At 36.4% G+C, this 25120-nt stretch overlaps 2 protein-coding genes across 3 annotated transcripts in view; one reads left to right on the forward strand and one right to left on the reverse strand.

The window, feature by feature from the left end:
- ANO3 (anoctamin 3) overlaps nucleotides 1-25120 on the reverse strand; it is a gene marked incomplete at its 5' end in the record, with an annotated part of 178758 nt that overhangs the window by 6963 nt on the left and 146675 nt on the right. For both annotated transcript variants that reach the window (XM_082058713.1, XM_082058714.1), the window contains 8 exons: nucleotides 775-872; nucleotides 1649-1706; nucleotides 2895-3006; nucleotides 4788-4824; nucleotides 6055-6219; nucleotides 6571-6711; nucleotides 7622-7704; nucleotides 21283-21343. In XM_082058713.1, coding sequence (XP_081914839.1) covers nucleotides 775-872; nucleotides 1649-1706; nucleotides 2895-3006; nucleotides 4788-4824; nucleotides 6055-6219; nucleotides 6571-6711; nucleotides 7622-7704; nucleotides 21283-21343 — 755 coding nt within the window. The remainder of the gene's footprint in view (nucleotides 1-774; nucleotides 873-1648; nucleotides 1707-2894; nucleotides 3007-4787; nucleotides 4825-6054; nucleotides 6220-6570; nucleotides 6712-7621; nucleotides 7705-21282; nucleotides 21344-25120) is intronic.
- MUC15 (mucin 15, cell surface associated) lies at nucleotides 15417-18576 on the forward strand (the record flags this gene model as incomplete). The annotated part of the gene is made up of 3 exons (XM_082058715.1): nucleotides 15417-16113; nucleotides 17385-17540; nucleotides 18416-18576. The coding sequence occupies 3 exons, from the start codon at nucleotides 15417-15419 to the stop codon at nucleotides 18574-18576; spliced, it is 1014 nt and encodes a 337-aa protein (XP_081914841.1).

Consider the following 25120-nt stretch of genomic DNA (forward strand, 5'->3'; position numbering starts at 1 on the left):
GATTACACATTGTGAGTGTAACCCTTTTGACATGTTTCTCAAGGTTGAGACTTTGATTAAATTAATATTTGATGAGCAACCTTTTGCTTTTAATGAAAACATATTCTTCCAGTTTCAAGAGAGCTGTAAGACTCTTAGCCCATCACTCTCGTCGGTAGCTGAGCAGCTCTGTTTGTATTGTGGAAAATGAAATCACAATAACCTATTTAGATGGTTAACATACCCAGAGAAGCTTTATCTTAGAGCAGCAGTTAATGTTTCCCATGAGAATAAATTTACAGTATGTGAGATGCAAAAAGTGGAAACATTCTGCAAACGTGTGTTGTACTTGAAATAGTTATTTTAGCAAAAGTGGACTATTTATATTTTTGTGTTTCTTACAGCACGTAGGGGAAGAATGTAGACCCAGATATATATTTAACCACTGTATTTTTAGGTCTCAGAGGTAACACTAAACACAAGCCCTGTGCCAGCACTAGTAGCAAGTCCTCCCCAGCCCTCAGGGAAGGTTGAGAATCAACATTGATGATTAGGTTTTGAGTGATAACATATGTTTATGACCCTGCTGAAAAATTGTATGTGCTTATGAACATTCATTTCCAGAGATCAGTGTTTCAGCTGTTCATTGTCTTCACCAATTAATAATGAGAATGAATTTCAATCAATGATGAAATTCTGCCCTCCACTCAAATACAAGAAGTATTTTTCGCCATCACTGCACCACATTAATATGTAGTCACTGTTGGTAAAGCAAATTTTAACATCTGAACTTACGGATAGCCTAGCTCCATGAAGTTGTTCCACATTTGTTTTAGAACCATAATAACTCCCATTTGCAAACATAGATCTATCAAGCAGCCACTAGGATGACACTGAAAGGAAACAGAAAAGGATCAGTATCTAAAATCAGAGAATTCCTTTAATTTTTATTTGCTCACAGATTGAATGGAAAACACCCAAGTATGTTTGGTGAAAAACACTAGCCTCTGACTACAGAAATATTAAAAGAAATATTAATAACAGAAGTATTAACACAGGCTTTAGTTGAACAACCCTGAGTCATACTATTTCTTGGAGAACTGGATGATGTTTTATTAGACCACGGAGTACAAAGTTATGGTATTTTTCTCCATGGCTACTGAGGTGCAACAGATGAAACCTTTTTTTCAGAGCTATGGAGATACCTTCGGTGTGTTAGTGATATCAAGAGAGGTGCAATTCTAACACACTTTCATGCTAAATTTTGAAAATATTATTTTTCTTATTTTAAAATCAGTATTTTCACACTGGCAGAAGCTTAAGAAGTTGATAGCGCTATACTTATGTCCTCCATCCAAAAATTCCAAATCCTCAGGAGATTCCAATCATGTAGAACCTGGTAGAGCCTGTGAGGTATTATCTGTAATATCACTGTTTGCTCTTCCCAAAAAGAGGCAGAAAGAACAGTGTGTCTCATGTACAGAAGGGTGGAGAACACAGAAGGAAAAACACATCGCCTGTTTCCTGTCCTCTGCTATAAATAAGGGTTTACTCTTCCCTGCACTTAGATGGAATAATAAATCTCTCAAACTGGACATAATTCACGTTCTTCAGCCATTTCCTTTTCACTCATGGAAATGTCACAAGAACACAAAATAGGATTGCTTACCTCTTCCAGTCTCCATCTGTTAAAAAGCTTGTTGTACTTTCCTGGGCGGCCTGCAAATCTGGAAAATAAGATTTCTGTTTCTCGGTGGACATTCCAAGAACACCCTGTATCAGTAGTTATTTCACAACGTCCACTGAGCAAACTCATGAAGTATAAACAGATTAAATCACACCAGCTTAAATCTGGTATCTGTAGGACATGGTAGTTTCAGAATGCAAACAAGCACCATCATTTTGCAAGCAATCCTAAGCTTTTATTACGCCCAGAACAAAAATCCTCCATTCAGAGGTTTTAGATATTAGATAGTCAGACTCTGTAATCTACATCTAAGAAGATAAGCCATTGAAATACATAGGAATTTAGTGCAGTACAGGGATCTGCTTGCCCACGTGAAGTGTGCACTGGATTACACCCTCAGACACACAAGCATAAATTCACTTCCAAACCCATCCTAACAGATCTAACAGATTCTTGCATAATGAACAGAGTCAAAATTCTTGATGACCTCCAGGGACAGAAAAAAAAACCAAACATGTTTGGTCCTGCACAGGAGATAACAAGATAAAAAGAAGTTTATAACGTGTACAGCAAATGTATCACTGGATGTAACAAGCAGCCTAACAGAGTTTAATTTTTTTTCTCAAACAATCTTGAACTGAAATGACGTTATAAAACTTCATAGAAGGTATCCTGTGGGTCCTGCAGGAATGATAAGTCTGATCGTAACAAAACTGAGTGAAGATGAAGCCAGGTTAGACATGTCCAGTATCTCGTGCTCTGAGCTAAAGATCCACACAAAAACTCGAGCCAGAATTTCTGCCTCCTACTCTTGTATAAGACCTGCCAGACAACATTTACTATTCATGGAAATGGATCATGGGAAATGTAACCAAATGGGAATAAACAAGAAAAAAAATGAATAAAGCCTGTTAATGCAGGGTTAAATACAGATCCACATTAGGAAGTGGTTGTATTTTCACAGGTTCTGAATTCACATTTAGTAGTAAAGTCACTTAAAAAGTAAACTTTTTACTGTCTAGTTTCATGAGTAAAGATTTCAAAGCTCCAACCTTCACATATGGTTAAAAATATGAATTTAGTGTTGGTAATTATCCCCAGAAACTGACTTGCATCTAAATTTTAAAGTTCGAACTGTCAGTGTGTTTTCTTCCAACCTATAAAATTAGCAAGAATTACGACTTCTGTGCAAGTTTTCCTTTAAAAGCAGTTAGGAAAGATAACTTACCTGCCAAGAAAAAAGGCAATATAAAAGATGGAGCTGTTCAAGTTGACAAACTGGAAGAGGAACATTTTCAAGGCAAAGCTGTTTTCCCATTCAGATTCTGTTCGAGGGTGCTCTGCAGAAAGACACAATATGCATGATATAAACAGAAATGAAATAAAGTTATGCCTAAATTTGCTCACAGATCAATCAACACTAACAAAACAAGTGGTGGTTTCAACCCATGGAGTTACATCAAGATTATTATTATTGTTTTTCTTCTCAAAGTGTTCAGTCTGCAGGTCACAAAACCACTGTCCCAGCTCAAGATTATGTTGGTTCTATGTGGAAACACAAGCTACAAGCCTCTCAGTACAGAATAGGTCGAAACTCTATGGGAAGATACCCATCCACTTCCTCAGGAGTTTCCTATGATAGCACTTGTGAAGTGTTAAACATTTTATAATGAATTAACAAGGAAATAATGGAGAACCTTCTTAGATGTGGTGTGTGTTTGTTTTTGTTTCAACCCCACCCCCAAAGAATGTAGAAATGTATTAGGGCTACAAGTATTTTGTGTGGCTCTGCACTGTGTTGGATGTTTTTCCTTACAGTTTGTAGAACATGATTTATGTCTGAATTATAACTCTGTGATAATGACTAAAATTGATGGATGTATCAACCTTGGAATACAGTATATTGATAAAAGCTTTAAAGTACATATATGAGCTGGAAGTCTAGGCTGCCTGGATTTTTCAGTTAAAATATGTACTACTTAATTACTTTGGTGTAATGATGACTAAATTAGGATACAAATATACAGGACAGTAGCTTGGATATGGTTAATTGTTCCTCAGAGATTAAGGTGTCCTCCTTTGCTTTGAAGTAAAACACCTTAGAAAGTGGAGTGAGCTGCCGAGTTCAAACACCTGATGCTCTGTCATGCTTAGTTCAAGAAGTCTTTTCTGGTTTTAATTCTTTCAAAATATATTTTGAGAAAAATCATCTTGAATACCTCATTTTTTTTTCCCTCATTCCCTGCTCTGTAACAATATATTTAAAAAGTAAAGTAGGAATACAAATCAGTGTGATCTGAAAAAATATTTTAAAATATTTTAATGATTTGAATAAGCTGACTATACATTCTGAATCTTCCTAAACTGTTCAGCTGCCTGTTGTCCGAAACACCAAAGTTTTGAGCATCTTGTTGAATGCATGCTCTTCAATACTGCAACCAGGAGAGGGAGCTGGTAAATTTAAGCAGTGAACTTGCTTTGAAACGATGACAAGATCAACTGCATATTTTGACACAGGCTAAAAGAGAGCAATTAAGAAGAAACACTAAAATATTTTCCCATAGTAGGAGATTTTAAATGCTGTCCTTGCTTTCTTGTTTTCTGTAGGCTAGAAAGCTTCACCTCTATGACTGAATCGTGACTAGAAGCTTCAGTAAAAGTTCTTCGTGTGACAGAATTAGAGCTACTTTAAAATTTATGACTTAACATTTTTATCTTGGACAATGTAATTTTATCTTAACACATTTTTCCACATGGAAATTCAAATTTAAAACTGTAAAAACAAAACAAACCCAAACAGGCATTTTGGAAGAATGGGAAAAAAAATCTCCTTTTGTAGTCTAAGAAAGTATGTTTTGACTTTTGTTCCAACATGACAGTTTTTTCAATTTACACTATAAAACATTTAAAAAAAATAACTAGAAGAATAAATTCTTTTCTTTTCTATTATTTCCTTAATGAAATAATCATATAATTTCTTTCTCTGGTATTTTTCACTTGCTTGGGGAAATGTCAGTATCATACTACGCAGAGATGAAGTTTCCAAAAACCTGTTTTATGGAAATATAAAGGTATACGCCACAGCTAGCAAGAACCATACCACTAATAAAGACCTACATACCTAAGTCTGTCAGGAGATAGGCAACCTTTTCATATACCTAAAACAGAAATAAGAGACGGTGTAAGTATTGCACATCCTGCCTGTTGTGATGTCAAATCCAGAATAAAAATTTCCTAGAAAGACTTCACTGAACTACTATTGGCCTGTTGTCTTTATCCATGTAAAAGTATGTGTGTATATGTATTAAATATACAGCAAAGTTAAATCAGAAGCCAATAGATGAAATGTTCAGACATCAACAGTTCTCTTAATAAGCAGTTAGATGCTTATCCTCTAACTTCAGAAACAACCCTCTGTGATCTATAAGTAGGCAAAAGCCTTTACACAAAACAATTTTCCTTTGCATGAATGTGCATATTGGTGAAGGTATCAGCCTCCTACTAAAAACTCCCTTATCTTTCTATATACTGATTCTCTCTGGCCCCAAGGTAGTTACAAACTCTGAAAAATATTTCTTTGAGTATTTACTATTAATAGCAAGTTATTTTCACTAGCTTTATTGTGCTTATTCACTTGAATGTACTTTTTATGACTTAGAATTATCCTATATAATAACATAAATAAATACATGACAGTGTGTTTTGAAGAATGCTTTCTTATTGCAGCTAGTGCACAATCTCCCTAAAAGAATTAAAGGCCATTGTCTGCTGTGCTATTATTCCTTTTCACCTGTTTGTTCCTGCACAGGAATAGAAAAATGATAAATTACATTGCAGTTGAAGGAATACAGTTTATATCAATGTACATTGTGCTGCCACAGCAAATGATTAAACTTGCGCTGGTATATAATGGAAAACCTTAAACTGAAATCACGTATCACAGTGATTGAAGACTCTGCAACACTGATATCACAGCTGCATTTTAAATAAGAGAGGAATTCAAAGCTATCAATTAAAAAAAATTAAACCAACAAACAAATAGCAAGAAAATTCTCAGCCAAGAAAAAAATGGAGTTCTATTGAGAGATGTATTGTAAAAGGTAATGTAAAAAAAAACCCAAATTCAAATGTAGAAGGCAGTAGTCTGTAGCACTGTGATATGGTGACATAAGCAAAGATGTACAGTAACAAATTAGGTAGGCAGTAGGGAAAAATATTGACAAACATATTATAGTATCAGAAGAGGTAAAACCCCTAAAATATGAGCTTTAGGTACTACTATATGAATAAGCAAGAGCTTGTATATATCTGATACACAGTAAACTTGTAAAAATTGCCATTTTAAATTATTTCCTCCTTTTAAAAGAGAAACAAAACAGAAGACTTACAACATTGAGTGACATGATGATCATAAAATTGATACAGACTCCGGTGCCAGATGTCGCAAACTGCCAATACTTCTTGATGAAATACCACTTGAAAGAAGCAAACTGCTCCATGGCTACCAGGCGATACACCACAACTGCAAACACCGCAGTGAGGACCAGGGAAATCTACGAATAGAGATATTAGAACAAAATAGGCCATATCTGAAATATTTTCCACTAAATTAATAAATTAACTAGTGTTTTAAAGACTGCCATTTGTTTTGGTGAGCAGACTTTGAGAGAACGATAATACTAGATGGATGAATTAAAGCATTTCTTCACTGTTCTTTCACAATATAACTGTATTACATCTTTTAAATGAAAGAAACCTGTAAACAAGCAGTAAGACTGGGCTAATGAGTTCTGCCTATATTATGTAAATCCACTAGTCTTAATGAATGTACCCATGTCTTGCATTACTATTTACATCAGAATAAGATTAAAGACTACAATAATTCCAATATTATTAAGCATTACCATGAAGAATATTCCTGAGACAGACACCATCAGTCGGCTGAGCTTATCAGGGAAAGGCTGAAAAGGTTCAGGTTTTCCTGTGATGGGATTTACTCTTTCCACTTGGGAATATTTAGCTTCAAACTGGGGGCGCAGTTCTTCCTGGAATGACAGGGTAGATTCCATTTATTTCACTGAAGTATCAAAAATCAGACATATATGTGTTGTGAAATAGGAAATTTATACTGATACAAATTCTTTCTTATAATGATGCAACACAAATATCCAAATAATTTGCTCTTTTGAAAAATCCTTGGAAACAGTGCCAGAGAACAGAAATCATAAAAGCCTTCCCTACTATTGCAAGGTTATTAAAAGGATCATAATATTGACTTAAACATTGGTTTCTCTGCAGAAACTGGTAAGAAAACTATAAATTAATGCCAGTTATGCTGGTACTTTTTGTGATATGGAACCATTTATTAAAAGCCACCAGCTTGTATTACACATCTATGGAAAGCTGTAAAACAAGTAACGGTATAGTCTCTATTGACTTAGACTGCAGTTAAATCACCAATATAGTTAAATTACAGCTATGTTCACTAGTGATTTATGAAGTAATAAAATTATTTTATTATTGTTGATGCTGGTAGCAGAATGTTAAAGGATAAGTCATGCCTCTCAGAAAGATATAAAAGCTAGTTTCTGTCCCTTTGCTTGTCTTGGTCCCATTTTCAGGCAGGATTCAGAATTTCCAGTACAAGAAGCCATGGAATTGAAAGATATCTGTGCTTTCATCAGTAGTAGCTCCTGTCATCTGGAAGGGCAGTATTTCCACTCAATTTTTCAAAAGATACTTTTAATAAATGTAGAATTATAAATGGAATGATAATGCTAGTTGCAGAAGGTGAAGTGTCCTTGTATGGCCTCAAGTATACTTGTTTATTCTGCAACTAGTGTTATAAATACAAATATAATCTGAATGAAAAATTCAGATTACTAACATTCAATGTGTATTGATATTTACACTTAAATCACATTGATAGCAAGATTTATTCCTCTTTAGCCTTACCTCTTCATCTTCCCAGTCTATGAGGTCCCAGTCATACGTTAATACAGCTCTTCGTCTTTTCCAAAACTCTAGGAAGACTGTAGCTGTGAAAATCATCAACTGCATTTTAATTGTGGAAAAGAAATAAAAAAGGCCATGCAGATCTCAAGAAAATCAGCGATATTTAACATAACAACTGTCATCAGCTACTTCCTGGCTGTTTTCCCCATAGAATCTGAAAACTATAACTTCAGGATTATGACTGTTAGAATTGGAACACTATTTTACAATGTTTATCTAACAATCTTCTGTTTTGTTGGCTGCTGTATCTTTACAGAGATACATAGCTGGCAGTATGAGATACTGTCATCCCTTCTAGATTGTCATTTAGTTTTTTAATTTTATTCAAAACAGATATGTTTTAAAATCTCTCCTTGAAGAAACAAAGACATAAATACACACTGGTAGCTATTAATAAAGAGCTAAATTATGATCCCATTTTGTTCAGTTCCAATCAAGACAACCTCCCTTCTTTCCCAGCTATACAAGCTTTATACTGGGTTAGCTTCACTACTGTAATATTTCTTTAAACAATTATTTCTAATCTATGTGTGAGATCACAACCACAATCCCCATGTACCTATTATTTTTGGTAGGCCCTATAAAAATAGGTACTACCAATAAATAACTCCAACTTTCCCCAAAACTGTAGTTTGCCACTTAGGATAAGACACCTTGATTTGGTGGGATTCCTGACAAAACATGGGTTTATCTGGTTGTTCCCTGGAAAACAGTGATTTCAAATAGGGAGGGAGAAAATTTGCTTCCTTCTGGAGAGTCAGCTGCTGAGAAGGAGGATTTTAAACTCAAACTGAATAGGATGGTCTCATGTTCCTACCTTTTTCTATATTTCTGTATTATGTTTAATGTCTTATTGGGTTTATATATGCATTATATATACCTATCCTCATTTTATACATACATATATATATATATATATCTGATTTATCCATATACTATATTAAAGCACAATAACTAGAAGTTAGCGGAAGTTCACCATACTGTGACTAATAAATGATGGATGGTTGGATGAAAGGAACTTGTCCCTGAGTATTATTTCTAGGTAGTATGTTCTTTCATTCTTCCAAGCACAGATCTTGCCTTTACCAGAGATTTCATTTAAGTTTCAGATGCCTGATTACTTGAGTAATCCAAGAGTGCAACACCCTTTTCTCACTGTCCTTGGAAGTGCCACCACAACCAGTGCAGCACAAGACTCAGAAACATTACAGAAGACACCACCTTGAAAAAGAAATCCCTTTGTGACACGGAACTCAGCAGCAACCTAAGGCCATGTTATGCACAAAATAAACAATACTTTTGCTATGTGACAAAACAGGTAGGAGAAATACAACACAATCTGCAAAACACGGTGTTGGATATTCCTCTGTGTTACAGGCTGCTCTAGGAAGCACAGCCAAGGTATCCGCTAGCTTTGTGCCAAAAGCAGTAAGACTGTAATTGCACAAATGAAATAATTCACTTAGTTACACTCAAAGGTAAAAGAAATAAAGGAAACAGCTCAGTTATCAGGAATAAAATAATAAATTTTAAATCACACTGACTTAAAATGCCCGAGTCAGAGAAACTGAAACCAAGCAACTGAATTAATGTGGGTCTTCTTTTTTTATTTCCCTCAGTGCCACCACAGAAGAAAAGAATGAGGAAGGGCGAACTATTCAAGTACACACAACTTTTTTGGATTGGGAAGTATTTCAGCTTGTGTAAATATCAGCTGAAGTTTTGGAAATAAAATGAGGCATTTGTGGTCTAGAAGTAACACAAAACTGTGGACAAATGGTGTTCTCAGTTGTATAGACACTGATCTTACAAGGCTATTTATTTCATTCTGTCTGTCCCCTAAGATTTGAGATAACTTGCTTATTTTTTAAATCTACATCTGTCTCTAAGGTAGAATCTTCAGGCTCTAGTATAGCATGAATAATAGGCTCTAGTATAATATGACTAATCATAATAAATGACGTCTTTTATGTACACAAAGCACTTGATAACACAATGATCAAGACAATCATCCAGTAGATGAAGCAGGTGAAGCCCAACCTGCCAACTAAAGCACATTTTCCAAACTCACCTGAGCTTTTAAAAAATGCTGCAATACTCTCTTTCACACAGGAGAATTCATGATAATTTTGCTTTATTATAAGGCTATTGAGAGAGCAGTGTCAAAACCTAGAAGTATATAAGTATACATATGCAAAAAGCATGTTGGAAAAAAAATAATTCACAAAACTACTCTTGTGGTATAGACTTCTAGTCTCAATGACAGCAAAAAAACCATCAGAATTTTAAAATTCAAATGGATCCTTCCTGGTTTGCCTTTGTTTCCTTCTACCACACTGCTAATGCCACTCACCTCTGATTGCCCTCCATGCAAACCAGCCCCTCCAGCCCAAATTTCCCGGTACTTCACTGACTCATCTCTTACCCTGATCTCCCAGCTCTGAAAATGCTAAGCCTTGACTTTCATCAACTACTGCTGTAAAAAAAAAAAAAAACAAGACATACAATACATGACTAATCCAACCATTCGAACATGAAGATGAGCACATTCACGTTCTAACATTGCTTTGACCTGGCAGTTTCTTTCCACCTAATCCCACTGCTCAAGAGTTCCGGATAATTTACAATTGAGAAGGTCACACACAAGCCTCCACTTTCCTACAGAAAACATTATCTGTTGCCTCCTCTGCTTTTCCCTGTGCACGTTGCTTCCCATTTTACAGCTCCAGTTGGGGTTCTGAATTTTCAATCTTATAATACATGGTGTACTTCTTTTTTTTATTTTGGTACAGACACATCATGTAAGGATTTGTTATTCAGTGCTCTGCAGTTCTGCCTGTTGTACATTTCCACAAGTTTCTTTCAACTCTTTCAATCCTTATTCAAGTCACCTACTGTTTACTGCCCTTGCACTGTCCGTACTCGCACTGCTGAGGAGCTAAAATCTCTAGGTGTGTACTCCACACAGTTCTCAACATTTCAGAAGACAGGTAAGGTGATGTTTGATGGTTAAGACAGGAAAGATCAGTCGTGTGTTGATACAGGCTTAAGTAAAACAAAGGTTTGACACTGTCAAGAAGAAGAAATGATGAATGGCTGCTGTTAAATGCTACAGAAGGAAACGAGAAGAGAAAGAAAGAAACCCAAACAAAACCAAGAACACAAGACTATAATTTGAGTGCATCTCTTTGGAATGTTCTTTAAAACTCGCTATGTCAGAATGAACACTGTATTTATTTCCTCAAAATTATTGCAAAGAGTATTTTCAATAAGGAGCTTGGGGCCTGTCTCCACTAAATTTCTGCAGAGTAGTGGAGGGCCAGCCAGGCCCTTTCTGAATAATCTGCTCCATTCCATCAGTTTTATTCAGTTGGAGTCCTTTACAGCAAAGCTATGCAATAAAAAGTCCTACAGATTTGGTACCACACCTACTACTGAGACACACTCTTCAAAATTGAAACGTATATATTTAAGGTCTTGTTATTTTCAAAACTATTCAAATAACCTTTATTTTTAGAAAACTATCAGAAAGGCTTCTTGGCACCGTAATGTGTGCATGCCAGGGGGAACTACACTGTTAACCCCAGGATATCACTTGCCACTTGGTTAATGCTGCGTAAGATCCAAATTTGGACACAAATTTGTGGTTTGTTTTCAGATTTCATGTTCAATTTGTTAGATACATGCCCACCCAGCCACAGCAATAAATATGAGTTAGAAGCTTGTTGATACTCATCGCAGAAAACCTCCTTTAGCAGAATGCTGGATTCCAAAGAAAACCAAGCCCATGGTATCAAACTCTCTCTTCCTTCCACTCAAAGACCACCCCAACTCACACCACAGAAATATTAGAAAGAGTAAAACTCCATCCATGTCACAGAAAGCCTTCCACTTGTCCACTGCAATATTTTCAAGAGAACACCACTAGTTGCTCCCATATAAACACCTCCTGTATATGCCATAACCTCAACACTTATCTGAAGGATAAGTTATGAAATAGTATTTGCACTTGATTGCTTAAAAAAATTAAGGTGGAAACACATAACAACATTCCACTCAAACAGCCACACAATACTGAAAGATTCCTTACCACATACCAGCCTACAATAAATAGACATAAAAAAACTGAAGAATAAATTTAAAAAAATCACAGGTTGACTATATCAGCATATTAAAAGTTATACATGATATCTCTGGACTCCTCACTCTTAATCCAGTACTGTTTATTTAAAACCTAAAGTGAGGAGTAAGAGCTGTAACAGTTAGATCCGTAGCTGAGTATCTATTAAAAAGTAAAAACTAATGATAACTGATACATGCAGAAAATTTGAATCTAGATTAAATTATTGCAACTGTGAACACATTTGGAGATAGGATCAGACCCATTTCTAGCAGCACGTTTTTCTCAACAGAACTCCTTTTTCTGCTTTATTTTGTAGAAGACACACCTTTTCCAGTTTCCATCTCACAAAGTATACTGGAGGAAACTCTGCAATAATAATAATAAGCTATCTGTTGTCAAATTAATAGTTGCATAGTACACGGAACAATAGATTCTATAGTTTACAGCAAGCAGCCACCCTTCTGAAGCATCGGTTCAAAGACTTTCAAAGGATTAAGCAATAAGCACTGCCTGCCCACTTTGCCATAAATACTGCAATTTCTGTGGACTCTGTAAGGACAGAGCTCGGTCACGGTGGCAGTGAGTTCGGTGGGGCTGGTTCCTGGAGGGAAGGGCTGTCCCATCTCACCTGGACGGCGTGTCCTCCACCGCTGTCACGCTGCCACCTTTATTGTCCCTGCGCTCCCCTCTTCCCTCCAGACTAAGTGCACTCAGGGCCAGAGCGGTATTTCAACAGGTTCTTGCGTATTTTGTAGAGCTCCAAGGTAAGTCTGAGGTGTTTTTAATGCTTGTTAGTGGATCTGATTAATAATCTTTTATATAGTGTATGGGGTGCCAATCAGTGCCGTTGCAGCCAAATTCTTCTTGAGTGTATTTCTGATAAAATACTTGAAAAAAAACCTCACATTTTGTGATTCAAACATTGAAGCAGAGAAGTAGCAACCATAAATAATGACAGTATTTCACTCAAATTCATATTTTTCTGTAGTGGATATTTATGCTCCTTATCAAGCAAGCACAGAATTTCTCTCAGAGTCAGTTCAGAGCCCATTTTAAACTCTGGGGAGTTTTTGAGGTGGTAAAGTATTCTGTGTATGCCTCTTTATACCAATTTCTGTAAGGAAAGGTATTGCTACATTGTTATTGCTTCTGCTGAGTTTAGTTGTATGGAAAATGAACAGGAAATACACACTGCGGAAGCTTGGCCAGTGCACTCATAACTTGTCAGTAACAGAGAGGAAAAATTAAATTAATTATAGAATACAATTCATATTCATTTCCTCTTTGCAGTTCACTAAAAGCTTACAAATTATTTTCTCAGTACGAAAACCAAAATACATTTAAGCTTGAAAATTTATTATTCATCGCTCATTAAATTTAGAAGCATCTCATCCTTGGAGAGCAAATCTGAATTTTAGAGTAGAGGCCACAAAATCAAAAATCCAATAAGTTTCTGGGTCCACCCTTTGTTATTATCTCTTTCTGAATTCTAGAAGATAAACTCTCTGTATCTTGGTTTATATTTTTCCATCTATTTTTGGATCACTAATGTAAAGGTAAAAATAATCTGCTTTATGAAGCATAAAAGGCATAGTAAGCATGAAAGCTCTGCAAATATTAACACGTTACTCCAAACTACAAGAAACAAAGAAGTGCCATTAATAATTTGCTCATCATGGCACTGTTTACTATGTAAAGTACTTTCTAACCATCACTGTAAGGCAGAAAAATGGTGCAAGGTTTGATTTGCTGACATTCAAAGGAATACTCTTTGAATTTACAGGTTTGTAGACTGTATTATCTACCTACAAGAACAAGATGAAATGTTTGTTTTCTTGACAGTTGAAGGGGTTTTGCAGACATTACTGTCACTAGCAGGTGCTGGGTTGTGTTCAGGAAATACATGTTGCAATTACTCTATCATGCCAAAAATCTATTTTTAAGTACTTACTATGCCACTGGATATATATTTATATTAAAATTGCTATACAATAATTTATTAGGATTTTTTTTTTTTTCTCTGTGTTGCTGAAGTATTCAGCACAAATCTGATCACTTTGAGTAGAACACAAAGCTGGATGCAATATCAACAAAACTACCCGAAGGGAAGTCATAGTCAGGTGGGGATTGGTCTCTTCTCCCAGGCAGTCAGCAATAGCACAAGGAGGCACGGGCTTCAACTCTGCCAGGGGAAATTTAGGCTGGATATTAGAAAGCAATTCTTTGCAGAGAGAGTGGTCAGGCATTGGAATGGCTGCACAGGGAGGTGCTGGACTCACCGTCCCTGGAGGTTTTTAAACTGAGATTGGACATGGCACTTAGTGCCATGATCTAGTCAATGGACTGGAGTTGGACCAAGGGTTGGACTTGATGATCTCTGAGGGCTTTTCCAACCCAGTCGATTCTGTGATTCTGTGATTTCCAGGATGCAGTTCATCGCAGCCTAAGAACTGCAGTACACAACTTCCAAAGCACTGAGGTTTCTTCCCTGTGGTCCCTCATGAAGATTACACAAGTAAGGCCATAAGAAAAAATGACAAAGAATTTGTTCTGCAAGGATATTGACTCCTTTGTACATTGATGTCTGAATTAAAATTACAGTTAAAGTGAACTGAGCATCATTTCTCTATGTAGTTTGGTTACAGTGAAGGGATAACGAGCGATATGATCAAACCCACTTTGTTCATTAATATGACTGTTAATACAAGGAAGGAAAGACAATGCCACTGAATTAAAACAATAATACAGTTAAAATTAAAGCATGTGTTTGAAAGCTTTGTAAAACACAACAGTTTTGTTTCTTCACTATTTTGCAGTTATTAGTGCTAACAAATCACAGTCTATATAAGGAGTTAAAAACTGCATCATCTCAACGTGTCTCATATACCAAAACAAACACACACCACCTGCCAAAACCCCATGGATATACTGAACAACAGACCTGCTATAATTGTGTGACTTCAAGATGAGTTTTTCTCATCCTTCTCAATCTAACATTTGAAAAATTAATGTATAACATACAGCTTCCTGTTTCCTATAGGAAAAAAAGGTTTCCACACAAATTCAGCATCATCCATAACTCCTGGACTGACTCAATTTTCGATTTGCTCCTGGCAGAATTCATATGACACTCACCGCTTAGGGTCACTAAACATTATCCATCAACTTTCAGGGCTAATTGTAACAATTATATTTCTTTGCAATGGAGCATAACTCTTTAGCATGCTCTTGGAGTTGCTGCCTGCCCAGAAAACACTGCCTCAAGCATGCCATGCAAATATGTATCATTACCTCATCCTATAGGAAAGTGGTTCTGAATTATTCCCCTCTTTGTGTGAGGGCTGTTTACAGAACTATGGAATTTTCTTGCAGAAAAAGTATTTGTTGATTATCAATATTGTTTCAGGTCATTCCTTAGGTCATTAAGACTCAGGAACGTAAAGTTTTCAGCATCAACACTTGGTAAACGAGTGAGATTTGTGTAGTATAACACTGACTTTTTTATCACCTTATTTGGGTCTTAACTGAGTAGCTTTGTAAAACAAAATAATAGACAAAAGTGAATTTCTTGCAGGTTCTGTGCATAATAAAACAAACTTTGAAGTCAACACTATGCAACCCTCCTGTGGAATGGTTTTCATTTTTCTGCTTGTAAGACTGCAATGGAATGTAAGCAATACTGAGGGCATAGATGTAAATGAACCAAATGATGGAAACAGCTCAATTAGAGATAACGATCAGTCTACAGTGCTACCAGCTTCGCAGAGTTTTGCTCTTCCTTTGACTACAGCCGTAAATCCTGCTGCCACCAGTCGTGCTGTACCTCTGACTGCCAATGACAAAGAAAATGTAGCGAAAGGAAGAGGGATGAGACATCAGCCACACAGTAGATCCCCGACATCCACTGATGGCACCACTGTATCTTCAAATGTCACTACGGTACCAAAAGATGGAATAAATAACTCTGCCACAAACTTCAACAAGATTCCAACGTCTTTAGTGACATTTACAACAACAGGTGACTTTTCTGCAGCAGTGACCAAAAGTGCTGTAGCTACTTCTGCTTCCACAGGGACACCAAGTAACTCCACGGTCACTCACAGCACCCCTTTGGCTGCAGGGCTCCCTGGTGACAACTCTTCCATCAGCGCCACCACGTTGTCCCCCACCGGTATCCCTTTGACATCACCCACAGTGACACAGGACAGTCCTACACCGAACTTCACCCCCACCCACAAAACAACAGAACTGAATCATAATTTCAGCAGCTCTTCTACCACATCATCTAATCCAACAGATCCCAACAAAGGTAAGAATTAACTTAAGTCCAAGTGGTTTTATTAAATAATTATAATGCTGAAATAACACCTTTTTTTCATTGAACAGGAGGCTTTATAAGATGTGTGAATTAATAGATGACCTAGTACAAACTAATACTAAAACTCACCCAAAACAAAAAACAATTTTTAGAATTATTTGCTGTTTACTTGTTTAACACTTCCAAGAGCAGGGGAACCTAAAGACAGGTATTCCCCATTCACACTGGAGCGGGCTTTAGATGTGTAGAAATAACATTTAAAACATGTAACAAGTCAACTTATGTAAGTTCACAAACTTTGGTGACCAAAGATGACTTCTTATAAATACTTCCAAAAGAATTACTCATTGTGCATTTAATTAGTAAGCTGAGTATGCGTGGGAAAACAATGGAGCATAAAACTGTCATGGCACTTTTCTATCCTGCTGCTCTGAATCAGGTCTTCAGGAAAAGAAAAGGAAAGATTAGAAGACAGTAATTCTTTGCTGTTAATTAGCTTTCAAGTTTTTAACACAGGACTGAAAGGCTTACCCACCATATCCAGGAAAGTACAGTTTGTACCAAGAACTGAAGGAGCATCAGACTTTCATGTTTCTCATCATAGTTCTAATAATTACAATGTACCCAATTTTTAGATAACCTGACTGAAAAGGAAGGGGAGTGGGAGAGCAAGTTCAGTTCCAAGAGAAACAGAACACTTTGAAGAAAAGTTTTCTGAAATCTGAGGAAAATCTTGCAGGAATGCAGTTATTCTGCTAACTGAACAGGTGCAGAAAGCATTACTGGATATTTTACCTTCCATTCTCAAAAACTGGTACTCTAAAACTTAATCACTTGAAATTCACAGGCTGCAATTTTATCTGCTGGCTTAAATACTTATAAATAATTGCATTCAAAAAGCGATTACCACTTATTTCTTTAAATAAAAGGATAGTGGTTGATTCTGTAATTAAACCTGGAACCTTTATTCGGAATAAAACTATTTTTTTTGTTGTTGTTAATATTATTTATTTATTTATCTATTTATTTATTCCCAGTTATTCCCTTGAAAGTCAAGGATGGAGATGTCTCATTTATTTTACAAAGGCAGAGAGTTTCTGCAGAGAGGCTGGTTTAGTTGTAGTCTGCAAAGCGTCTCAGATCCTTGATGAGAAGTCTCACTCCAGAAAGCCCTTGACAGCAATAAAGCAATAGTGAAGTATCTGATCTTACAGACTTATTATTCTCATCAGCTGTCTCTTTCTTCTTTCTTTCTCTCCCAGATGAAACCAGCAAAGAAGGAGTAATAGCTGGTGTCATTATAGGAACCATTTTGGTTTTTCTATTAATTGGTCTGATTGGATATTTTATATGTCGTAAGAAAAGGTCTGAGTCGTTTTCCCACAGACGGCTTTATGACAATACAAGGAATGATCCAGGTAAGGAACAGAATACGTGTTTTGCATAAGACAATTTTTTACTTCTGCACAGAGTTGCTTAAATAATCTGGTTTTATTGAATTATTAGGGATTATATCATTGACATCAACTAGTTTTCAACTGATAGGACTTCATTATTTTGAATTTTGGCTTAACCAATACTACCCTTAACTCTGCGTCTCCTCCTTACAATTTATCTTTTTAACCTCAGGAAATATTGTATCTAGTATCAACGAACCTGTTCAAAGAATTGTGGGTGAGTTTAACCTATAGCTCAAAATCTCTGCCAAACTTAGATTAACTGATAAAGTCTGGACTCCCTACTCATCCAACTTCGATTACAGAAAGAGAGAAGAAGTTATATCTGGTTTTAGGACTAAAATCTTTTTTAAGAGGTTTAAAAAGAAGATTGCTTTTGTCTTCTCCATGAATATGTATAAACTTGTATTAAAGTGTAATCACACAGTCTCCTAACATTTATATCATGTTCCTAGACTTTATTTTTAAATGTTTAAACAAACACTGAGAGGCTAAACACACTCTTTTTTTCTCATATAAAATCAAATAAAAATAAAACTCTGGCAATATGCCCTTTCTGGCTCAAATGCAAGAGCTGAAAGCTGCCAGAATGTCAGATTAGGAACTAGCTTTGAAAGTCGACCACCCATGTAGTGCTGAATGGGTGTTACTGGGAGGATGTGTTATCTTCAGAAGATGGTGAATAAGGGCCTTCATCTGTTGCACCCTCATATGTAACAAAAAGTTTAACTGGAATCAGCTGGGAGGGATTGCTGAACTACACCGTGAGGTACTCAGTGTATGGGGATAAGAATCCTTCAAGCAATTTATAAAATATAATTACATTATCTTTTCAGTTCTCCATTTAGACAACTCACTTGGGCCATACAATACGAGTTTTGGATCCGCGTCAGGCGACAAAACCAGCCCAGCAGACACAGCAGAAGACACCACTGCAGGGTGTCCATCCAATGACATTCCTATGGCTGACATGACCCCATCCCCGCCTTCACCGTAATGTTTGCTCCAGATTATATTCTCACCTGTTATCTACATGCTTTCATTTTTTTTCCAAAATGACCTGTCAGCTGTTATCTTACAGCCATTTCTGTGTAAACAATGTTTTGGAAAGCAAGGGGAGAATCACAAGACACACTGATATGCAACAGGCAAGGCCAAGTAGCAGAGCATCATTCTTCTATGTTGTAATTAAATTATCAGCCTACGGTTTTCCTGGAAGGATGTTGTATTTGCTTTCTTAGAAACAATACAGACAAATAGCACCCAGGTAAAATTCTGCCTTGTGTAACTTTGGTCAAGAATGCAGACATTACAACGTAGCAAAATGTGACTAGGATTGCCATGATACTTTTGCATCAATACAAAAAAAATCCCAAATTTAACTACCTCAAGGGGAAAATATTCTGCCCAAATCTAATTTCTATCTGATAAATGACTCAGGGCATTATTTTCCTCACTTTGCACCTTCCTCAGTAAATATAACAAAAAGAATTATATTTATTTGGGTTACTCAGAGTTTGAAGTTAGCTGGGGAGAATAAAACTACTAAGTAACACAGACTACATTTAACCTTTGACTGTGATGACACAGAGTTAAAATCACTATCAAAGGGGAAAAAAAGATGACAAGCTTCTATTCTTCTGTCAAACTGATCTGTTGTTTGCATTGCAGGCTGGATCCGTAGAAATGATGTGAAAGCTTTCGGTACAGGTTGGATAGAAGAAATACCTCAACATGAAACTAAAGGAATTACCTCTGCCATGTAGATAGATAACCTAAAAAACATGGTCTGGTTTTGTCCAGCTAAATGGTAAAGTTAGGGCAGTAACATGCAAATAATTGCATAGTTTATCTGTTTGCAATTAACAGATATGTCTAAATAGAAAGAAAGAACATGAAAAAGACTTAGCTGTAAAGGCATATAATAAACAAAGAGCAGAGAAAATAACTACTCACACAGGCTATGTGCTTGTTCCTATGACTCTGTTAACGTGATTTTTTTTTAGTGTGGAAACTGTAGATCACGTCAGTGGAGTTATCGCACTAACTGACTGTGAATGTTGCAATGAGGGTTTATTTGATACAGGAGTAAATTACATATAAACAAATACCAGAGAGAAACAATGGCTGTCACACTGCAGATGAGTAAAACAGGTATTTATTTCAGAGTATTTAAAAGATTAAAGAAGGGAGTGCATATGTGCAGTGTTGCCATTCCTACAGGGTCCAGTCATGAAAACAACACACTTCTCACCAAAACCGGAACCTGATTTCTAACATCGCATCCAGGACATTGGATTAGCAGAGTGAAAATATGAGACGCATTCACCTGTATTAGGTGAGAGTGTCACTCTGCTGCTTGAAATTAAGAAAAATATCATGGTCAGCTTTCATCTCCCTTAGCACGTATTATTCCATCTTTTCTGATAACTGTAAAGCAGTATCACACAAATAAAATTCCTCCTTAACACTTGAACCTTGGTCTCAGCTGAAAATGGAAAGACCTCTCTCTAAGGAGAACTTGAAGACAGAGATGAAGAGATGCTAAGAAGCTACTAGCAATGTCTACATCAGTAACCATATAACCAAGTGCAATGTATTTTATGAATTTATGAAATGAGTTATTAGCAATTGGAAAGCTAGAACAGCAAGATTAGAAGACAATGAAGAAATATCACTGAGGCAAGCAATCCAAGTGTGCCCTTTGGTTATATTGTGTTAATTTTTGACAATCTAATTATGATTTTTGCATGTATGTGCATGTGCTTGTGTTATCTACGTTTTGCTGTTGTTTCTGTTTTATTTTTTTTTTGGCTCACGTGACCTTTGTTCATCCTTCACTTTAGGGTAGAATCATTAATGCTTATTCATACATATTCCATAAATAAAGCTGTTGTGTGCCATTCGACTCTATTTCATTCTATTTATTTTCAGACTGTTGTATGTCTGTGAACTGGTGTTATTTTCTCAGGGTTTACATAGACAAACATTTACACTGGTAAAATTAATTATCTCTTGTTCTAATACCAGTCTTCCCTACTTTCCAGAAGCAAAATACTACTAGCTGCAGCAAAAGCTAATTCCATGAAACTTTTCATGTTGGAACCATGACATTTGTCTTGTATGGCACTATCACACTGACCTTCCAAGAGAGACAAGATCGCTCTTGGTAACTTCTGTTCAGCAGTGGCCTCTGTGGGCATCACCCTGCTTGGCTTTGGGCCCCATGACATGACGTTTGGGTTGTCAATATGAACATAATGAGATATTCAGACTGAGAATTTGAATATAAATATTTTAAGTGCCGTAAGCACTTAAATATTTCCTGTATTCTCTAATTAGCTCCCACAAAAATGTTCTCATTTATGCTTTAGGTATTCTCTGCAAGGTGTGATTTTTATGTTGACTCTGGTAAATTAACCTACATATTTGCCTCTAACAAGCCTTCTGCCTCCATGATATAAAATTCAGGCTTAAAGATATTTAAGATGCTAAAGACAGTCATTACATTAATGATAAAAGGTCTACTTTCATCCACTACTAGCATAGAAATTGAAGTCAATGAAAACAGGAAAAATAATTTGTGTGACAAAATCATAATCCTTTTTCAAATTTTATCAAGAGCTATAATCTCCCTTTACCCAGTAATCACATAAAAGGATCAGCTGGACTAAAAATACAAAACAAATAAAAATGTACTTACCCCAAATTGCCATGAAAATAGCAAAGAAGACAGTCCCTCCATTATCGAACAAATGTGTAACCTGAATAGAAAATAAGTACATCAGGATCAAATAACACTGTCACCTTATTTTTTGCCCCAAAGAATCCCAGAATACGTAGCTGGTGTCAGAAACCAAAAGTGAAGCATTCTAATAAATCCTTCTTGCATGTTTCTTCTACTACTCTGCCTTTCAGTAAGACTTGAACTCTGGTTTTCCAGACTGTTGCTTCATCCTTTTCCAGTCAATTTGTTTCACAGACACTAAAAGCTGCTCTGACCATGTCCAAGCAGGCTAAAAATTCCTCCAGAGTTGTTGTTATATGCTGGAACAAATTTAACCTCAAAATTTACTATTTTAAGTTTTTTATAAGCTTAAATACCTTCTGTCTTTCTACTTCTTTTCCTCTGTATGTTAGTTAATGTCTCTTTTGATCCCATTTTTTGCCCTCCCAAGCTATCTTGCAATATCTCTGCAGGTAAGAATAGTACATATTCATTTTATCCAGACACCTCAGCCTCTCAAATTGTTGACATTTTCTCCTCCTCACAATTGTGCCCCTAAACTCCAATAAACATTAAATAAATTTTAAATACCCCACCCCCAAACATAATTCTAAATTGTGCACTGAATGTTCCTCTTTTTGTTGGATTCATCCCTTATCTTACTCCTTGTTGTAAGATTTTTTTGGAAGAATTCTATAGCAAAGTCTAAGGCTTATTGATAGAAAATGAGTAACAATTAGTCTTTGTCTGCCTATGGATCACTCTAAGCATCTGAGGAGGTGAATCTGGTGTCTCACTTATTAGGAAGACATCACAATTTATATTACAAAAATCCAGAATTTCTAATATTGAAGCCATAATACGAAACAGTATTTAGGAAGCTGAAATTAAGATCAATGTTCTTTCAATAGATATAAGGTTGTCAATTTACATCAATGTAATTTATGCAGGTTAACAGGCCTATATTTCTCCTAATGAAAGGTGGTTTAAGATATTGCTGAGCATTAGTAAGCCAAGCACAGGCTTCAAATTCCTATTTGAAAAAAAAGCACGCATCATCATGAAATAATAGAGCAAACTAACTTATCACCATATGTTAGAAGGAAGATCTGAAGAGAGAGGAAAATGCTGCCAATGGCTTTGATATGTATCGTCCTCTCCTTCAGGCTGGTCACCCAACCTGCTCCTATAGGAGCTGCCACTGCAAGGAGAATTCATCCTGCAGAGAGATTTCGTTCTTCTAGAGAAGGCTGGCATTAGTGCTTCTGCCTCGCAAATTAAGAAAACCACCTCAGGAAAGCATAGAGCTTCAATAGAAACAGTGTTGCTTGCCTCTATTTTATTTCTTATTGAGTAAAATTATTATAATATTGTAATATTATTATAATATCACATACTTTATCTGTATGTCAGTTCTGCTTTTCTGCTCCTCTTTTTTTTAAGGTTCTGAAAAAGCAATTGACTATTTGATATTGGTTATCAATAAATCCAGTATGTTCCCTTCATGAATCATAGAGTGGGATGGACTGTACACACAAATGTCTTTTGCTTTGTTTTTCTTTTGCTTCCATGAAGGAAAACACAAACGTAATGGAGATGAGACTGAAAATGTGACAGGTGAGCAAAAGCAGCATAATAAATCTGATGAACATTTTCAGTTTTGAATGCAGATCTGTGTGAGGATGTGATTTTGGATAATCCACTCAGTAAAGAGCGCAGCTGTCCAAGGAAATACAGAATGAACCATCCAACCGAACTTAACCCAGCAGAATTAACATTGATTGCTAGATAGGGAGCCAGATACATGATTTCTCCTTTTAGCAATGTCTTTATAAAATTTGGGCAAAAGTCTTTCAGCAGTACACTCAGGAATTAAGATGTGACTGTTTTAAAGGCTAAATGTGTGCTCTGAGATTTGGTGTTGACCAAGCAGAGGTGAAATACTGGAGGAATCGGTGCTGGTCTATCAGCATACCTGACTGATATTGTCATCTTCACATAATACAACATTTCAGGCACTTCAAATCCACCCTGAATCAACACCCTGCCCCAGGGCCTGAGGACAAGGAGTGCTGGGGGCAGGACCAGCTCAAAGAGCCCCCAGCGAACCTTGCTGAGCACCCACGGATCAAAGAGTCTATTGAATGTGGATGAGAATGACAACCTGGGTATTTGGCAATTCAGGGTACAGCTCAGGTATTATCTGCCTTTCCCTCAAATTATCAACTTCAGTGTGGCATTTTTAAATAGAAATTGAATAAAGAGGGAGGAGATGAAAGAAATGAGCAGTAACAAGAAGGATAAAGGCATATTTTGTATTTTGTCTCCAGCTTTACAAAAAACTTGGCAGGAAAAACACTTGAAGTATATGATTTTTCTGGCATTAGTTCATTCTCTCTGAAGTGCTCCTCTAAAGGGAAACTTGGCAGATATTTAAGAAAGAAACCCTGACAGCAGTTTTAATAACATGGAATATGAGCACAAGAACTTACACAAATGAGGCAGGTCCCATGACATAAGCAGGTTTGGGGAGACAAACTTCACTTAAAGAACTCACTTTTCCTAATTAATCCAGTGCTATGTACCCAGATACAATGAACTATCTGAATGAATAAGAATTAAAACACTTATTCTAGAATTAGGTGCCGGTGCCCATGAATCAGGAATAGCTTCTTTTGCCTATCAGCTCTTCGGTTGTGTGGAAGGAAGACAGAGAAATAAGTTACATTCCCACAACAACAAAACCAGAGCACTGATGAGCTCCATCTAAGGAACATAAAATCAAGAAGGAAATGCGATTTTATTTTCCCAGAGAGTAGATCTGATGCCTTATTTTTAAATAGGTTTGTTCTACTTATATTACTAACAGTGCTTCAGAAAGCACAAAGGAGCATTTAATCTGAAAACAGATTGCGGTTTTCTAACATTACGGATTGTTTTCATTCACTCATTTGGGTGCAAACCCAGTGGAAGTGCTGATATGTGTTTGGGTACGTTTCCTAGCAAGAGGGTAACGAGTGAAGCTGCAGTGAACTTTTCTTTAGAGACAAAATGGTGAGTGAAGTCATTACTGTTATTACCTCACAGCTATAAAAAGCCTCATTGATTTTTGGTTTGGTTTGGTTTTGTTGTTGTTGTAGTGGTTGTGGTTTTTGTTTGTTTGTTCTTTTGTTTGTTTTCCCTTTCTTTGCTATTTGAATGGCCACTGGTAATTCTATTTCTTCCCAAAGAGAATTCTCTCTCTTCCCCACTTGGGGGAGATCCAGAACAGACGAATCCTGAAAGGAGACAACTTTTGATTGTTTTCTGTGTTCCAAGCTAAGGTCGATCAGTTTTTCAGAGCAAAAACATTGGCAGGAAAGTTGGGAGCTTACATGAATTTCCATAATATTTGCAGACATTGGAAAAGGTTGCCTGGAAGATGGAACATGGGTGGTTACTGCTTGTCTTCCCTGGTTGTCATCTGACTTTGTTTCAAGGGGATTGGTTTGAAAACACATGGAAGTAGGGATGGACAGACATATTTTTTTCTGCTGCAATGGATTATTCACAATGTGACATTAAATGTGAAATTTGCATGATTTAAGCACATGATGTCAGTGTACATATAAATAAAACAGAAAACCTGCTGCTTATTGAGGATGTCAAAATAACAGACCTAAAGTGATGCCAACCACAATGCCAAATGCAATAATTTGTTGTTAAACCGCAGTGGACTGATGAAGAGGAACTTGTCATCTTCTAAAAAGAGGCATTTCTGGGCTGGTTTATATAGTTTGCATGATGTTATTTCAATTAGGAAAGCTCTAACCTT

The sequence above is a fragment of the Streptopelia decaocto genome (assembly GCF_964273445.1).
Source record: "Streptopelia decaocto genome assembly, chromosome: 7".
Taxonomy (NCBI): domain Eukaryota; kingdom Metazoa; phylum Chordata; class Aves; order Columbiformes; family Columbidae; genus Streptopelia; species Streptopelia decaocto.